The 20075-nt window shown below is 41.2% G+C and overlaps 1 protein-coding gene across 3 annotated transcripts in view; it reads right to left on the bottom strand.

Moving 5' to 3' along the window:
• The window catches only part of pcxb (pyruvate carboxylase b), a 265650-nt gene that overhangs the window by 175032 nt on the left and 70543 nt on the right, over positions 1 to 20075 (bottom strand). For all 3 annotated transcript variants that reach the window (XM_034569452.1, XM_034569451.1, XM_034569453.1), the window contains one exon: positions 6337 to 6499. In XM_034569452.1, the coding sequence (XP_034425343.1) occupies positions 6337 to 6499 (163 nt within the window). The remainder of the gene's footprint in view (positions 1 to 6336; positions 6500 to 20075) is intronic.

The following is a 20075-nucleotide window of genomic DNA, read 5'->3' as shown; positions in this document are numbered from 1 at the left end:
AATGTTTTGCTATCACGAGAAACCTATATAACACGAGAGGAAAGAGAAAAACAGACAAAACATAATATGTTGACTTCACTCTGTAATCTGGATAAAATTCCTCTGCACTAGAGGTTAGAACTCTCGCCTTGTTTCCATTTTTACACAGAAATGAAAACTTGAGCACAAAACAATCCAAGGTCATTCCCCGACCAATTACATAGGTGACTGACGGCTGTGTTAATGGAAATGAAGAAAATGAAAGATAATGGCGACAAATCACGGCGCCGTCAATAGGAACCAACATGGGGTGCAGGATGTTTATGGTGTGCAAATGAAGGTGTTTACGAAGCAAGACAAACACACTTCCTCTAATTAGGACTCAGCCTATTTTCAGACTCTGAATATTCTTCGGAGGATGGCGCACAGACTCACACACACACACACCAGAATTGACAAGCTTGCATACCCATACACACACGCACAGCGGCATCGTAAAACGTATTAGCAACACGTTGAGTGACGCATGCAAATGTATTTTAATGAAAGAAACAAACAGGAGAGAGATGCACGGTGGGGTGCGATGGAGGAAACGGAAAGACAGATTGATGTTATGCTTGTCGACAGATTCAGGGGAAGAAGAGACAACTGATTTATGAGATGAATTATAGAGTGACAGTTCCTTTTCTGATATTCACATTTGCATAGATAAGGAAATGAAAGGGAGGAGAAGACGAAGAAGCCGAGGTCTTGTGGCTCCCTCCAGGCTACCAATGCAGCCAGAGTGTTTCCTTAAATCTGGAACCACATGTCCGCTGAATAGCAGATTGGTGTTAAGGAGGAAAGGGAAAAGAGGAGGTGAAGTGGGGGAGAGGGAAAAGGAAGAAGTGAAATAAGGTGCTGAGGTGGATAAAAGGAAGAGCAGGACTTGGAGTTTGTTCTCTGCTGTGTTTTTTTGGAGACGGTTGGTGGAAGAAGGAGAGAAGAAATACGAAGAAGAAGAGGATATGAGGGAAATGTGGAGACAAGGTCATAATAGATGAGAAATTGGGAGAAAGAACACAGGTAGGAAACGCAGAGGTTTGTAAGGATGGAAAGTTAAAGTAGAGAGTGAAGGAGGACGGAGGGGAAGATTGTCAGCCATGATGGAGTGATACAGTGCAGATAAATGGAGATATGTGAAAAGAGATATAGATGCTGAGACAAAAGGGGGATTGCGGTTCTTTTATCGATGCTATCAGATATAAATCTCACACACTCCTTATTCACCCCTTCACTTCTCCATTGAAATATCAGACCCCCCCCCTCATGTTTTCCCCGCAGTTTACAACAAAAGCCTTTTTCTCCCTCTTTACTTTAGGATTTTGGGGGGATTCAGCAGATTGTCATGATCCACGTAACACACTGTGGGAATAAAGGCTTTTCCTCCGGTGCTGCTTGGTATCTGCGTCACATCTCGCAAAGGTAAACTGATCGCAGAGCTCGCCCGTCAAAAGGCCGGCGGACGCATCGAATGTGACGAGTGGCTGCTGAAGAAAAAATAGATTAAAATACAAAATGTCAAGGTGCCGCATTAATACTCTTTCCTCCTCCCCTTCCCTCTCCGCTCGCTTGATCCCGAACTGTGCAGTCCATCCCTCCCTGTCCTGTTGACAGGGGCCGCCGCCGCTACCCTCGTGCTATGACATCCATCATTCCTCGTCCTCGTTACCTCGTCTCTTCTTCCATCCGCTATCCCTCGCTTCAAATCTAAGACTCATCTTATACATGTATATCCCTTTTCTCCCTGTCTTCTTCTAAATAAACACGTTTTTGCACGGTGGTTCACATGCCAAAGTGTTACATCTTTTTAGAGCCTCAGTGATAAACCAAGCCAAGCTAATACCCTAAATAAATGTTTTTTCCATATAAAGAAGTCATGAACAATATCAGCGACTTCTTAGTTAAGATATCCTAATGTGATTTCATACCATGTGCCAATCTTTCTCTAGTAATTAGCTTCCTTACACTCACACTGCTGCCAATTAAAAACAGCTCATTTCCTCATGTCAGCATTGCGTGAAGCTAAATTTAAAATGCATATACATTTTTAATCAAACTTAATTTTTAAACACGGCTTTCTAGTGCAAATCATAAATGTATTTATTTCATTATATTTGTTTAACCTAATACTGAACCAATATTTAACTTTTTGTTGTGAAAATATCGATAGAACTGTTAAACATGAAATGAGCCCATATGAGGACGACTGCTTCTCCTGTCCGTCATTTCTCACTGCGTCACTCAGCTGCTGACCTTGTCACAGCCCTTTCCTCATAATTTATTCATCTGTCCCTCAAACATGGTATTCCTCCGTCCATGCTTTTCTGTGTCGACTGTGTTTGGCTCATTCATAATGCATGGCGATTTTTGGGTGGGTTGGGGGGTAGAGCAGGGTTCTCTCTGTGTTGACCTGATTCAGATCTCAGCTGCCCGGCTAAAATGTAGAGGAGCGATAGGGGTCAGAGGGGAATAGGGAGAGAATGATGTGGGGAAATATCTATATATTTTATATTTTCAAGACAAGTGGTAAGTGGGGGGTGGGGGGGAGTGGAGCTGCAGTCGGATTCACTTCTACAGTTTCAGTTGGTGTGTTACTGTGAGGTCTGGGTTTTATCGCTGCCACATTTTGTGCCAAAGGACAGAGAACCTGTTAGATGGGAACCAATGGGGTTGAGCCATTTGCCATTTGAATGCAGGAAGATACAGATTATCTGAAGATCTGCTAAATTTTGAGGTTTCTTTCTTTCTCCCCTCGAGTAACGCAGCCAATTAAGTATTTATTTATCTTTAATTATGCTGATTAACATTAACGTTCACGTGATAGCTGCGTGTTGTTTGCTCTTAGAGATTGTTCAAGCTAATTAAATGTGAATTTGACATCTTGTAGCTGAATGATGCAAGATATATTCTATGTTGAGAGTTTAGTGGATTTAGTCTCATTTGATGATTTTTGTACTTTATTTCATTTTCTTCTGATGGCTTTTTGAAGGCAAGTTCATGGAAGTTAATGCCTGTAACCAAATAAAGGCCTTGTGTTTGTGTTTTAACAAGATGGGAGATTCAGGGAGCGGAGGAGAAAAGACAGTCCTTGAAGAGAAAAGGTCACGAGCTATTCCATGGTTACTCCTCCCCGAGAGAAGCACCATATAATGCACTTGGTGATTTTCACAGTGATACGTAATGCACCCTGTACGTGAGAATGCCACATAATGAGGATGTTTGAATTGCAAGGCTGACATGTTTGCTGCTGAGTTGAATGTCAGGTAAATGCCTCATCCCAACGTGGTGGTATATCCAGGTTAATGTTAAGAAAGAAAAAAGAAAAAGCCTTCTAGTGTGGTTATTGAGCGACACGAACTGTTAAACTGAAACAACTGCCCCCGGGAGATGAATTAATGGACTCAAATTCAGGTGAAATAAATCCACCTGCACAATACGACCGTTCGTTTCTCGCACCTCGCACCTCACCCAGAGACAGATGATTTGTTTGATTGGAAAGCCACTGGTGCACGTCGAATTCAATCACACGCAGAGACTCCAAAATCACTGCGTTAGTCACTAGGCAGCAGAGGCAGTATTTTATTCCCAGCATTCATGACAAGCAGCGAGGAGAGGGGGGGGGGGGCGCACACTGAGAAAGCAGAGGGTCTCCGGGAATTTATAGTTTTGAAATAAATTGCAGTAACTTTGACATGCAGATAATAATATCATAACACTGATCGGCTTCCCCTGTCTCCTCCCATGTGCTGCTGAGCTGTAGATTTCTGACAGGATACTGAAGGAGGCTGTGCACATCACACTATACTCCGTTTTTTTTTTTTTTAGCTTCACTTCTCGAGAAATTCACATTTATTCCCTGAAGCGGTTTCCTCCCACGTTTGGCAGAGTCTCAGCTACAAACCAAACAAAACCCAGCCGTGGTCGTTGGACCCCCAAGGCTTTTAAAACACACCACGCTCTGCAGAGGTCAAACCCACCATTACCTCGTGGCATTATCTTTAACACATGGTTTGATTTGTTTGGATTCTGTTAAATAGCGGTTTTATGCTCATTACACCTCTTGTTTTAATTCTAATCAGCCATTTTTATTGATTCAAACTGCCTTTCATTACCATTTAATTATTTGTAAAGCGCTTTGTGACACTGTTAAGGCCGATAAAAAAGCTGTGAGGGAATCAGCAAAAACAAACTCATTAAAGAAAAGGAGCGGGTGGGGAGAACGGGAGAGGAAAAATAGAGCAATAAATGAGGGGTGGACGGGTGTAGAGAGTAGGGTGAAGGGCAAAAAGGACCTGACAGCAAAAAGCATCCAGGGAGCAGACCTCATCAGCTAGAGAGAGATCTGCGGAGACACGATGAGCAAAGGCATGTATGGTGTGTAGATCTACAGGATGAGCCTGTGGATGGATACGCAGAGCACTCATATGGTGACCTCTGTGTCTACTCATGTGTGAGCACTGTCAAAGGAAATCACTGGTCCTCTCGCCGAAAAGACACACACACACACACACACACATAAAGATACACCCTTCTCGTAGTGAGATAACGATGGACACACACGGGGAAATCATGTCATCCCACTCACAAGATCTCATATGGCAACGTACGTTTATAATTGCAGCACTGGAAGCCACTATATGGATCAGTGTGACAGACCTATAATTCAAGTGCTGGTTGATCTCTGCGACTGCGACACACACACACACACACACACACACACACACACACACACACACACACACACACACACACACACACACACACACACACACACACACACACACACACACACACACACACACACACACACACACACACACACACACACCTTATTTTAGTTTAAAGTTCCATTAAGTGATGCTTGTGATATTATGAGAAGAACGCTTGTTTGTTCTATAGATGCCACTGGCAACTTTCAGTTCTTGTAGCATGTACGGTTGTTAACATTAAACCACCATATAAGGGTTTGATGCATTCATAGACCCCAATGTCAAATGCAGTTAACATTCGGTAAAATAGACTTTAATGGGATGCCATGTTTATTTGTGTATATGACATATGGACCTAATGGAAACCCCCTACACTCCCTGTGTTTAGAGAATTGTCTAAATATTAGAAGCATTAAGTTAAATGTGTGTGGTTGGAATCTGGTGTAGCCTGGAATGTGTAAATGCACCATGTAGATGATACAGAAAAGTTAAACTTCAAGTTGTCTGTTAGTTAATGATGGCAAATAGAAAAGACAGTTACTCAGAGAAAACCTGGGAAATGAAGAAAACTGCAGCTTATATAATTCACCAATAAAATGTTTGCCTGTTAAAATGTGTTACTTCAATTGATGTACGATGTAGAATGGGTGGATTGAGCTGTCAATTACATATGATGAATCTTGAAGACGTTCACAATCTACTTTCCAAGCAAATCATAAAAATTGACATTTAATGTGACATTTACACAGAACGTCGATTGACGCCGCGTTCACGAACCAACAGCTAAATTGCCAACAACCTGCGTGAGCTGCAAATGATACCACGTATCATACATGCATGGCAGATGAGGAGCTGGTGCAAAGATAAAGTGAAATAGAAACCACTCAACGTCAGGAGTGTGGCGGTGCTTTGAGTAGTTTCTCAACAGCCAGTTCTTTCAAAGGTAAAACGACAAATCTATTGAGCCATCCTAACAGGAAGAACAGGAAGGAACCTACTGGGTGTTTCATGCTTGTCTGTACATTCACACACATCTGTACCCTGAGATCCTGGAAACAAACTGTTATCATTGACTGAAGCTGTCAAAAATATGATCTAAGCAGCAAACGATGGAAAGTGATGACAGTGAGCTCACAGTCCATCCTGGAAAGCTGTAGAATATGTGGGACTTTAGATATCGGTGTTTACTATAGATGTCCAGCTTGATGTGTGTGTCTTTAATGTGATATTGTGTTTTAAATGATTCAAATAGAAAAGTTTGTGGGCTGGTTTTTGGAATACTCTCAATAATACATTACCAAAGTGGAAGGAAACAATGCAGTTCAGATTGTGGATCGTCATAATGTATTAGAAAGATTGTGATATGATTTTTTGTGGGGGAAGATCGGCCACTTATAAAGCTGTGTTTTTAGTGTTCTTGCCTTCAGCTATGCACGTTCATCTTTTGTGTTTGATGCAAAGCCGTGACTTTAACTGCCAAGAGGGAGGGGCCACATGTTGGACACCGAAACGAAAAAACAGCTGCTTTAAGAAGGTATCAAGGCTGGAGTTTCCGTTCTGGTCCCTGCTGATCAAAAGTGTGCAGCATTATTAAAACGGAGCCTACCTCAATCCTGCCGGTGTCTGGCTGGAAGCCTCTAGACGGGTCTTCCGTCGTCACTCTGCACTGGATGGCGCAGCCGTTCACCCTGATCTTGTCTTGTTTGAGGCCCAGCTCCGGCAGGCTGCGGCCCTCACACACACGCAGCTGGGCATGCACCAGGTCCACACTGTCGGAGAGCGGAGAGAGAAGTGATGAGCGGAGCAAATTGATTGAAGCCGTGAACATGATGTGAATAGCTCTTAATTTCCCTTGATGTCACCGTGGAGAAGAATTTTTGAAGCTTACAAGAACAGTGAGGACATTTATTCAAATGTTAACATTTATATTTTCTGAGCCCTTAGTGTCGGAGGACTGGAGAAGTTTTCCAGCACCTCCTGTTTGGGCAAATCTGCAATATACATCTACTAATAACACAGTAAAGTCAGAAATAAATTATAATCTGGCCCTTGGGGGAATAAGCAGGATATGGAATTTATAAAGTTAGTTTAAAGTTTAGGGTTATTCTAAGGTTTGCTTTGGAGAATCTCAATCGACACGTACAGTACAAGCACCAACTTAAAAGCACCTAGACCAGTGTTGTGTTAAGACCAATATTTTGTGTCACTTTAATTTGTCTTCTTTTACATGTACAGATATAGATGTCTTTGTCCAACATGTGTTTTAAGTGCAACTTAACAAATAAGACTTTTCCTCTCTGACTCATTCAGATGAAACCAGCACACCTCAGCCTATGTCTCTATATACTGACAACCATAAACTCCATGTCAAAGTAAATAACTTGTACATTGTAGCAATGTATAGTTTTATTAATATTATAGTTATTATTAATAACTTTGTAATGTCTACTTACATTAAAAGTGCCTAAATAGTATTGTTATCTGCTTGTACAAATCATTGTTATATAATAAATCTGACATAATCAAAACCTTTTGCCATTTGTTCAATCAAATCTTAAAATCTTTCAAGACAATGTAAACCATATATTCTATGGTACAGCTCTTTCCCATTCCTTCTGTTGCGGCAGTTGCACGTACAGTTTATTTCTCATACATATCTAAAAATGAATTTTATCCAAGAATAAATGTATGCATGCACATACACATGTCCACAGAGAGAGATAGGGAGAGAGAGAGATAGAACATTATGCCAATTTTTATTCAGTAATTATTATTAGAAGGAATTTTAATATATGAGGGACAGAGACTTTATTTTTCTTCCATATCCATGAGTAAAATATATTTTGGGCTCATCTGTATGCATTTATTTAAATGTAAAGCTCAAATGAGACTTCCCGGGTTAAGCTTCATGACCTTGCACAGTCTAATGCACAAGCCAACATGTATTTTGTCTTCATTCTGTTCTGGACACATTTTCAGTGCAGCAGTTGATGGACACAGCGGGTGTTGGGATAAATAATTCTTAAATGGCCGTTTCTCGGCACCCCGTCCGGTGCCAGACACAAACACTCAGATAACTGCTGTAGCCTCTTCGCCTTGAAGAGTGAATGAAACACAGAAGGCGCACACATGAACAAGGGAGCCTAGATTTTGGACGCAGTCTTGGCTTTCGTCTTTTTTTTTTTTAATGTCTCAATTAGCCGGTTTCCACACTCTGGTAAAACAGAAGGACAATTATGCATCAGCCTGGTGTGAAACGCATTGGTGGAAAAGCAGATCCACTCTTGATAACTTGGACGGGCGCTAACGTCATGTGTTTGTCACAGTTTCATGAACATGTTGGTATATTTTTTTTCCCCTTTAAATAATTAAAGGACAAGACAATATGAGTCACTTTGAGTGATGCCGCCCTCCCCTCCAACAGTATTAATACACAAAGCAGTTTGTGAATACTAAAGCTGAAATATGGTAAAATAATTAGTTCCTGCACTTGTTCTGTCATTAGTTCACTCATTAACCCGGCCACTTCCTCATTTGCATATTCATGAGAAGTGGTACAAAAGAAAAACAGCAATTAAAAGACAAACATCCAAATTCACAAACACCAACATATAATGACACATCAGTGTGTTCTAATGGCTGCATATTTACTGGGATGGAGGCAGACAAACACATTTCAGTGGCAAATGAGACAAGTGAACATTTTCTGAGTCAAGAGCCAAACATTTGGCATCCGCGCATAGACTCTTTTTATTACATATAAATCAAGTTTGGCCAAGTTTTCTTTCCCCCCCCTCACACATATTTCTTCTACTCCGAAAACATAAGGCAACGCTGATTGAATGAGGACCCTGGAGGGTTTGTGAAATTTATTGTATACTAATTTGATTCTGACAAATTAAAGAGCCTGCAGCAACATCTGTCCCTCGGTGCAGCCAGTTACAGAATAAAAGTCTCCTGTATCATTAGCAAGTTCCACAATAAGGCCCAACTACACAGAGAGGGGATGAGGGTGATGCGCCTTCAGTGGAGGGAGAGTTGAAAAATGCACTACATTAAATGGACACGCTGGTTTTGGAAAAAAGTGTAATGACGATGATTACAGATGTTGTGCAAAACGGGCTGTGTTAGAGACCACGGAGGATTAAACAGACAGCGAGGAGGACAGACCTGAAACATGAGAAACATCACCATCACCGGGCATGAGAGTTTAATACCACGACAAAACAACGGGGGGGGGGACACAACGTCGCTGGCTGCACAGCACGATCAGATGAAGTCCTGAATTAACAAACAGCTGGCTGTCAATGTCAGCCAAGTATATAGTTCCATGCTTCCACTTACATTACCGTGTCGGACAACATTTGTTTAGCTTGGTGAATCAAAGTGGTTGTTAAATCATGGAAATCATCCAAAGGAATTCATCCATGTTCCCTCCAAATAACTGACACGTTGTCTTCAGTAAATCATGACAAATACATACCAAAAGTTTTCCACCAGCTATAAAGTTGTTTGTAACCTGCAGCCACAAGTCAGGGGAAACTGACAATAACCACAACCGACATGTTCACGACCTAAACAGGATATATTCAGGATGAAATCCACCTGTACAGAGCTGCTGATGGTCATGGGTTAGACCTGATGCAACGCCAAAAACCAAACGTTTTAGTTTTAAAGCTTCATTCCTCCAGGGTTTCTTCGTATGTTTCAGAAGAACTAAAATCTCTTGAGCTCCACCAGACGTATGTAAAAATTGTTTTCTAGTTTTTGAAGGGTCGATAAACGTGGACACTGGTTGAGAAACATAAACTACAGGCTGTGGGAAGCAGTGAGAAGGGACAGATGGACGGCTGGATGGACAGACGATGGACAATATTTTCTTTTATATTATCCGCAGATGCATTGTCAATGCCAATAACTGTGTTGAAATTAAAAAGTTGGTGATGTTATGAAATAAACATTATAGAAAACTTTGAAAGTAAAAAGAAAAGGCTTTTTTATAAGCATCTTGCTGAAACAGGCATATTATGACAAACGTAAGGGAATTAATCATAGAACCAGTAGAAAATAGACATGAATTGATATATTATTTATGCAAATGTACGATGAGTAAAGACAGTTTTCCGTGGTAAAGATAAACAAACCATATTCTCCACTATTTGTTATTATACAGCGTATAAAATATGTTATGGTGTGAAAAATTGTTCCAGTGATGCTATTTTAAGGGTATTTTTCATTTTGTTGTAATTTAAAGATCTATAAATGTGTCCTTGGCACAAAATGTGACAAATATAATTCCACAGCATCAAATGGATTATGACACAGAATAATACGCATAATTGAAGGAGCACAGTCCTGATGCTTTCCAGAGTTCTCTACTGTGAATGGAGATTTAATCATTTTCTCTATATATCCTTCACCTAACCCTGATTTTACATAAAGTTGTTCTCCGTGCTTATTCACAGACCAAATCTAAAAGTTGTTGAGCTGCCCACTTCCTCAAACTCGCATATGTACCGTGTCATAAACCCACCGAGCAGCGAGCACACAGCAGACCACACGCAGCAGCTAAATTATATTTTGCCTAGAGCCCCGTGAACCAAGAACTTCTCCTGAGCCATAACATTACCTGGCCCAAGGTTTGCTGTGTGTCAATTAGTTGGTGGGAATTTTATTAAGCAGAAGTTTATTTAGGAATATGCAGCTTGTAAGCACAATATCAAGTGAAATAACAAGGTCTTTAAAGTAGATTTGGACTCGGAGCCCCTCTGCTGGGCCTCCAGATTACATTAGGTAACAGTGCAGGACCTGCCCTAAAGCCCTGGTTATTAAAGCTAATATTTATGTTTAGTAGAGCATCCACCCCAAAATGAACAAATAATCACATTACAAGGAGCCAAATGGACCAGAGTGGAGAAACAGACTCCTTTTCTCTGGTATGTTGGGGAGGAAGCATTGTAATATTTGTTTGATTTCCGAATGATGAAACATCTATATATCCCGACTTTCGTGTTGCATATCAAAAAAAAAAAAGCGAGAGAAAAAAGTCAAACAAAAACATGTCCATTCTTCGCTTTCAACATTTTCAATGTCTCCTAGTAGGACGTTCTTTTCCTTCGCTGCAACGTTCTGATGTGTCAAAGGTGTGAGGCTATTCTGTATTTCTGACAATGTTAAAGAATACATAAATCTTTTAAGATGACAGGACCAATATAGCACGTCTGTTTCACTGCCTGGCATCTCTGACTGTTTGCCAGTGGTGCCTTTGCCTCGCTTAGAGCCTCTGAATAGCTGCCAGGTTTATATTTGATCTCAGGTAATCTAAAGAAAAAATGGAAACCCCCACAAGAGTCATGGAAGAAAAAAAAAAAGTTTACTCAGTGAATCTGTTCTTTGAAATTTTGTCAGAACATTACCTCACAGCCAAGTGCCTTATTTTGCATTTGGTCGTCCCATCTAAAGCGACACGTTGCTTAAGGCATCAGGTATGCTTACATTTGTTCTCAGATGAAATGAGAGATCACCAGCCTGCTCACATATATGTTGCACTGCAGAACCAGACAAAGGCCCAGATTTAAAATCCAGCACTGGACACATTCCCCTACGAGTAGAGCTACATTTCATAGCATCAGCTGGAAGATCTTTTTTTGGAATAAGGAGTGCAAATCTGTGTATGGATGAAAACATATCACCATGCAAACTGGAGACACAAGCTGTGTCTCAATTACATGCATGCATTTAGCTGTTGGGTTGAGTTGAAGCCTGATACTCATAGGACAACGCTTGCCAGTGCCATTGCCTCTTCAAAAAATAAAGCGCAATGAATCCTGGGAAAATGTTGGTTTTGGGTGGAGGGATGCATTTGAAGGAGCCTTCGAAATGAGACAGTCTAGTCACGCCGCTGTGACACAGACTTAATGTAACCACAGACCCCCTCTGCACTCCGCCATATATCACAGCTTAAGGCTAAACTCGCATTTCTCTTGTGGCACCTCAAACAAAATAATATCTTATTCTTAAGCTGGACTCGTGTTGTAAAGAAATCACATTCAGCAGTAAAGCTCCACTTCAGGACTCCACATCAGCTCTCATGGTCTTGGGCAGAAGTCTAAACTCCAATTGAACTTCTAGGTCTCCCTCTTAGTAGCTTCAAAGATGAGGAGAACCCTTTCATCTGAAGTCCAGGTCAATGCTGCGAACACATTGTGTATCCTCTCATGCAAACGTTTCATCAGAGCCACAGCAAATCTTAGCACACTCAAATCGACAGAGCATTTTGTTGCAGCACATTATGACATCAACACTAACTGGGTCGACTTTAACATCTCATTATGCACGTCATGTTAGATAATCTGGGATATTACCATCAAATAAGACAATGAGGCCTGTTCTATTTTTAAAGCCACCCAGCAACTGTAAATGTGAGTGAGCATGGCAATGTTGAACCATGTTGAAAATGGGGTTGATTTAGTCGGAGTTCAGGTTATTTTAGGGAAGATGTGCCAACCATGTTGTACATGGAGCTGCAGCTTTCCAGAAGGTCACGCTTTTGAGATGTCTTCCTCATGAGTATATGATGCCACTCATTACAAATATGTTTTTACCTTATTGCTTAAAATGTGGCACATCTATAAAGCACTGCAGGTCGCTACAGCACCTACTTGAATAAACCAAGTGCTCGACAATGAACTTTATGTGACAATTACCACTAGTTTAAATTCAGTTTATCCAGGATATGGATACTGCTCGCCCATCTCGTCCAAATAATAAATCATACGGTGTAATTAACTGACAGGCATGAACCTTCAATCCGTCTCCAAACGACTGAAGGACAAATATGAATTTCAAAGCAAAAATTTGCATTCCCCTTTAAAAGGAGGATCACCACAGAATTACTACAGGTCATCTCCAGAGTCAAGAGTGCGATATAGGTTTCATTAAAATGTAATTATATTAAAATGAGTTATCTTGTCCGTCCAGAGTTATGCACGGGGGTGAGGTAGTCAGGGTTGAGGAGATCACAGTGGAGGATGTATAATGTGCCGACCTATGACAGAGGAATGAGAACCTGCACACAAATATGCTCTTTTTCCATTAAATCTCAAATCTGTTCATAACAATGTGTGTATAAAATAGATTTATGCATACACAGATACCTGGGAAAGCACTTGTGATATTGTTCACACATGTGCGCACACATTTGCATGACTCGCTCTCACTGGACACTTTCCTGCATTATCTCGGTACAAGGAAAGTACATTAGACTTGCACTCACTGGAAGGACACGGTCACACACATAACATGACACACAAAGTCTCAGTTTGTCACATGTGCATGCATTGCACACACACACACGAAGGCTGAGTACTAATTGCATATCATTTTCACTCATTTCACTCAGCTCGTTAGCAAGGGAGAAGAGGGTGGCTGAACGCCCAGAAATGAAAGGGGGAGCAGAAGAGAAAGAAAGAAGAAGCTTAGCGAGCAGAGGAAGGCAGCTTGTTGTGGCCATAGGAGATGAAGAGATAGACAATGAAATATGACAAACAGGCAGGGAGGTAAAGATAATATTCTACTCCAGCCTCGAGACTCACAGGGATGAAGGCGAGAGCTATACTTCTCCGATTCAAGGCGAGGGAGTGAAAAATTTAATGAAGGGAGGCAGAGGGAGTGGGAGTATGGAAGAGGATAAAACGCTGGAGAAAGCGAATGGGAAAAGTGGGAGTGTGAAGGGGACTGGATTTGGCCGCTCTCAAAAGGACAGAGGGAACGAAGTCAAAGAGGCGATGAGAGGAAGCGAAGGTGGAGAAGCAGCAGGACAGAGGAGTTGGGATGCGAGTGGGAAGTAGGAATGGAGGGATAAGACGGATAAATGGGAGTGTGGGATGAGAGGGAGGGCCATGTCAAATTGAGGAGGGAGCGAGGGAAAAGAAATGGCTCCGGGTAAGGATGGAAGATGGCGAATTGGCGGAGGACATAATAACGAAGGGAAGAATGGAGATCAGGTGGGATTACAGAAAGGAGGTTAATCTTTAAGAAAACATACATGCACACAAAATGAGAGTAGAAGACAAATATAAAGGGAATAATAATAATAATATATATATTTTCACTTATGGACTGAATCATTTTTATATTTGGCTAAATCAAACTGGTAGGGCGCTCTGAGGGTCTGGTCACATATACAGGAATGCAAAGTTAAACTCCACGCGAAGCCACGCCTCCTCTCTTGCGCTGATTGGAGTGAACTGGGAGCCAAACGTTTGCCACCGACACATTCGCATATTTCTGACCGTGCCCACAGAGAGCATACCACCCCCAGTGCTAATGCCCTATCTCACCATGCCAAAGCAGTTTCCCATCAATTACTATGAGGCCGCCCGCCATTTGTCTGCCCACAGTTTCATACTAAACCAAAAGAAATGGACACTTCTCATAATAACAGAGATCTTCAACTTAGTGTTTTGCTTCATTGATGCATTATGTGTGCAGCACTATTTGTGATGCTATTCACCACATCCGTCCACACAGGTCAAATCTCATAGTTTCAGCTGCAGTTGTGTGTGCCTATCCGCAAGTGACAGTGGCATCAGAAGTTCTCTCTCTCTCTTTAATCTGTGTACCTGTCACTCGCCATCTGTTTAGAGCGTCCTTCATCCCCAGCCACTGCCATGATTAATTTAATTATGTGGGAAACGATGCAAAGAAAGTGAAAAAAATAATCCTGGATCTGCCCATTAAATTTGGTGCAAATCGGGATAATCATGTGGCTCCAGGACTTTCACTTTGTTTGGTGAAAGTAGGGCGTTAGATGTATGTGCTCTCTGAGCACCCTTCTAATATCACCTGCCTTCAGTTACCCTCAGTCTGATCAAGTTTCCCCTCTCTCAAGATGCTCATCGTCTGGCTTCACATTTAACTGATAAGAGACTGGCAACAATCTGGTCATCTGACTCTCAATAAAAAAGCTATTAAGTTATAATCAAAAAGTTTATGAAACTAAATAGGGCGGATAAAAGAAGTTGAAGACATTGAAGAAGTGGAAGGGAGGGATGGAGATGTTGAAAAATGGTGGAGGGAGGGAGGGAGGGAGGAAGGAAGGAGGAGAAGAAGGTAGCTGGATGGCAGGAGGAAACGGAGATGCCACTGCAGGAAATGATGGAAAGTGTGAGCAAGAAGGGAAGAACAGACACTGTGTTATGATAGAACATAAATCCTGCTTTCCTCTATTGCTCATTCTTGCCCTGTTCCTCTCTTATAAACTGTACCACTTTCAATCGCTTCCCTCTCCACCCTTCTCCGGTTGTGCTCTCCTCTTTTCATATCTTCACTCCTTCCTCCTGTCTCTCCTCTCATCCCTTTATCTTCCACTGACTCCAGCTCGCCCCTCCCCACCGCCCACATGTGGCATTGAAATGCAAAACATCTACTTATTTTGAAGTGAACACTTGATTTCCAAACTTCATTAGTGAACGGGGTGCGTACTGTATCAGGGTGTTTGTGTGTCTGTGCGTTTTTTCTCAGCATTATGGCTTCGTCGGTGTTCACACAAACTGTGTCTCCGGCAAATAAATAAATACAGTTTTCACGATGGCTCCGGGGCAAGTGGTAAAGAGCAAAGCAGAAATGTATTTCTCATTTCGGTAAAAACTAATGCAGACTCTTGTCTAGCAAATGTGTACACACCTTCCATCCACACGCACGCACACGCACACACACACACACACTCTTGTCTCAATAAATAAGTGGAAATAAAGCCAATGTGTTTCCAAGTGGGGCCTGCAGGAGTAGAGGCGTAGAAAAACAGAATAGCAGAGAGAAAAGGCAACAGGAAGGATGGATGAACACAGAGACAACAGTACAAATCGAGGGGGAGAAATGAAAACGAAAGACCTGGAAGAAAAGGTTTTCAATAGAGAGAAAGAAAAGGACAAGCAGAGATGGAGAAAAAGTGCAAAGGACTGATGGAAAGAACAATAAAGATGGACTAAATGAAGCGAGAGAGAGAGTATGAAAGAAAAACAAACGAAGATAAAGCAAAAGACAGTGAGGAGGCATGGAGCCGCCCGTCTTGTTTTGTATGAATTTCATTAGATGGTTTTAGACGGCAAACAGAAGAAAAAGACGACGGAGCCTGCAGAGAGGGGAGGTGAGAAATGGAGAGACTGACGGGAGGGGAAGAGTTGTCTGCGTGGTGGAAATAAGAAATTTGAATCATTGTGGCATGAGGATGGCATTTTGACATCAATTTAGCTGGCAGCCAAAAAACTGTGCCGCCTGTTTGATGCGCAAATGCAAACAGAACATGGTTGGAGACAGAGGGAGGGGGAAGAGAGAGGGATGGAGAGGGGGAGAAATATTAATCACTGTTAATCAATGTGAGAAGAAAAACAGCAGAATGAGGAGGAGAAGATGACAGAATGGGATAATTGTTTTCCCAATTTGGCATGAAAATGGGTAGAGTTTTGAAAATGTGTAAATAATAGTTTGAAGTAAACAGAGATGAAAAGGATGAAAAGAGGAGGGAAAGAGTTGGAGGTGATAAGAGGAATAGGGCAAGGATATGGTGGGAGTGTGGATGGGGTGGAAAACACACACACACACACACACACACACACAAGGATATTTGATTAGATATCCTTTCCTTTTCAGCTCGCTTTCTCCTCTATTTTCTCAGGGCTCACTATCAGCCTATTAATAATTCCTGCTTCCCTTGTTATGAAGCAGATGGAAGTGTGAGGAGTGGAATACAAAATAACTCTGGCTTCCAGAAGGCGGCGAGGAGCGAGATGACAGAGGCCGAAAGGAGGGAGACAGTGCATGCCGATAAGAAGAGGAGGAGGAGAGAAGTGGAGAGAGGGAGAGTTTAAATACAGAGAGGGAAACAAAAACACTGTGCAAATAAGTAGAATCTCCAATGAAAAGGATGTCTGTGCAGAATGAATGCAGGGATTCTTACGTTGATGTAAACACATTCCTATAAGAGCATTGTGTTAATAGACGGAATTCGAAACATCTAATTAGCGCCTATTTATCGTCTTTAAAGCATCAGCAACATATTTGGCAAACAAATATGTTGCACATGCATGTAAACAATCAGTGAGTCATTGTCAGATCAGCTGGGACAGATTATCGTAAACTAAGAGTGCTAAGAGCTTTGACTGAATGTAACACGACACATCTACAGTCGTATGGTACCAAGCAGCCTGATGCTGGTTGTTTTTATTTCTGGTAAACAGGCGAAGACGGCAAAACATCTATAGAGCAAAGGTTTGGGGGGAAATGTGGTCGTTTTTTAAAATATTTTTTTTAAATACATTTGCAGATAAAGAAATACAGTCTGTCAATCTTTGCAAAATTATATATATATATATATATATATATATATATATATATATATATATATATATATATATATATATATATATATATATATATATATACACACAAACACTAACTGGTTAATCCACAAATTGATTGAATGCTATTTCCACACTTGATTTGACAACCATGTGTTGATAATAAATTTGATAATGCACGTTATTGTCACTCACACACACACACACACACACACACACACACACACACACACACACACAGTGACAATGGACCCATCTGTCCAGCTGTCACAGTCAACTGGCGCACCATGGGAAAACTTGTCGTGTTGCTGGTCTGGCAGAACTCGGTGGGACTGGTAGTTTCTACTTTAGCTGTGCACGTTCTTGTGGTGATGCATGCGATTCTCATAACACGACGCATGATTCAAAGCGTAATTCAGGGTGTGCACGAGAGCGTGCTGCCTGCATGTTCACCGTACATCACAATTAGCAATCTTCATCTATCTGCCCCCTGCACCAGGCGGCTGCACTCAAAGGATCAGACTCTGTGGGAAACACTGCATTTAAAGGCTTTGCACACCAAATCCCTATTTTCTTAAAATCCGTCATCCAATAAAAATAGTGATGAACAGAAACCTTCCAAAACGTCACGGTAGGAGAATTTTTTATTCCAGTGAGGATATTTTGTGGTCGTCTCACTTCTTAAAAAAAGAAAAAGAAAACATTTGGTCCTTCCGATCCTGAGAAACCGTCAGGAACAAGGAGAATCACTTGTTTTGAAGGTGAGAGAATTTCAGAAGAAAAATACAGACTTTAGTGCATTTAGAGTTGATTAAAGTTAAATGAACACTTAATAACATTAGTAAGGAACCTGCTATTCGACTCAGCACGATTAAACATCCGACCACACCTCTATCGCAGGCCCTAATTACACTTGTCATTTCAATTCCCTCGACATGAAACCCACATGAGATTTAATACAATTTCATTTACACTTTATACGTTTTTCTATTAGGAAGTTCAGTTCTGTGGTGGAGATGCACCGCGAGCTGAGTGAGAACTTCAAAAAACACCTGATGGAAAATAATGTGTTAACTCAAACCACCATAGAATATATTAATTGCATTTATTGACTGTGAGTGACAATTAGGTTTAATATCTCCATGGCCTCCCACTCACACTATTGACTCATCTGTACAGATCAATGCACTGCAGCCTCACAGATCATCCACTGGCTGAACTGATCAAGGATCAGATAATCTTACAACAGTTCAAATGACTGGAGTCATTTTCTCCTGTGGCTTTCATGAGATAGGGCGAACAATGGCTAATTGTAAGGCAATTTTCAGATGCCAATATCACAGGGAGGCCATTTCCACAGATTGCTTGCTGACGCAGTTAAACTTGGGAGTTGTAAAGAATGCACACGTGTCTGGAGAGATGGATGCATTCACACCTTTTCGATATCAGACTAGATTGCGTCCAGCTCCCACCTCCATCTGGAATTCCTCTTAGATGCATTCTCACAAAGCTTCTATTATACCTGATATTAATCCAAGCTGATGCATGAAGTGGTTGAGTTTAAATAAGGTCACCAATGTCACAGCAGGTGTTTAAATATCACAGGCAGAGCTGAGACCTTTAACGGTTCAACCTCTGGGCAGCAGCAGACTTATATCCCATGTGAATAATTCTTCATTTATATTTGACTCCTCTATCCGCTGTTAACTTTGTAGTGCTCCATGTTTTAAGGCCTACTTGGAAACCAGTGGAGGTGAGTGCTCTCCAATATGAGGTCTGGACTGATGTGTATATAATTGATGTGCTGTGGGACGTTTGAAGACCCCATGCTGGTTGAGAAAACTTAAGATATTGACAGGATGTCCGTCTGGACAGCTCCATATTGATTCAGCTGTGTTGGTGTTCATGGTTCATAACCTGGTTTGAAATCTAACCTGACCACAAACCCGTGAAATCTTGACTGTAATCCTTCAAATTAGAAAAATATATCCTCACATACCCTTTGTGATAAATACTTAAATGTCCTAATATCACGCCGTGAAGAGAAATGAAAACCTGAGCTCACTCTGCAGTGAGAGCAAACAGTTCCAATTACAGATGATGCTTTGAAGTGGGCCAAAAACAGTGAGAAGGTTAAAAAATAAACCTGGAGGGTTCCCAGATGAATCCTGAATAACTACTTATACTAAACAACATAAACGTGTATCTATATATACACTGTGTATTTCACTCTTATCTGTGTATTCCAGGTACTGTATCCGAACCCACCATATAACAGCATTCATATGTTATTCTTGTGACCTTGGAAAATATTATCTATCATCATACTTAGGATAAAAAAAATTGTTTTCCTTTCTACCACTTCAGTGACCGTTATTTTTAACCCAGTTCATTACTGTTGAATAACGGCTTCCAACTACAATTAGTCATTTATTTATTTGCAATATTCTAACTGAAAGATAACAGGGTCATATTTTACTGAGGGATTTCTCTGCCTCTGAAAAGAGTAATAAACACTCAAATTCAGGGATTTGTTTGAATACCATAAAAAGGATTATTTTCGACTAGGCAAATTATAATAAACATCCTAATTTATGTATCCTATAAACATATTGAAATAGACTCCTGCAATCATGCAGAAGTCCATCAAAACCCACCAATTACTGACTGGCCCTTAGAACTCAGGTACACTACAGCCCAGTCAGTCGGTTGAGATTTTCATTTGACGGGGGAGACAGTTATGTGAAGCGAAAGGTCAATACACAACTCGACAATACAGGCAAATGCGCAGCAGCCGACACATACACACAAACCAAAAAATGCAAAAGCCAATACAGGCCTGATAAAATGCAATCCAAGTTCTCTCACTTGGAAAATTGCACAGAGGAAGGCACAAATAGAGGGAGATAGAGAGAGGAAAGACAGATAAATAAGCCCCCCCACACACACACAAACAATCACGGCTGGGCATCAACACACTAAGTGC

The sequence above is a fragment of the Hippoglossus hippoglossus genome, chromosome 18, assembly GCF_009819705.1.
Source record: "Hippoglossus hippoglossus isolate fHipHip1 chromosome 18, fHipHip1.pri, whole genome shotgun sequence".
In the NCBI taxonomy this organism is placed as follows: domain Eukaryota; kingdom Metazoa; phylum Chordata; class Actinopteri; order Pleuronectiformes; family Pleuronectidae; genus Hippoglossus; species Hippoglossus hippoglossus.
Note: the sequence above shows the minus strand (reverse complement) of the source record. Positions and strands in the feature narration are given on the sequence as shown.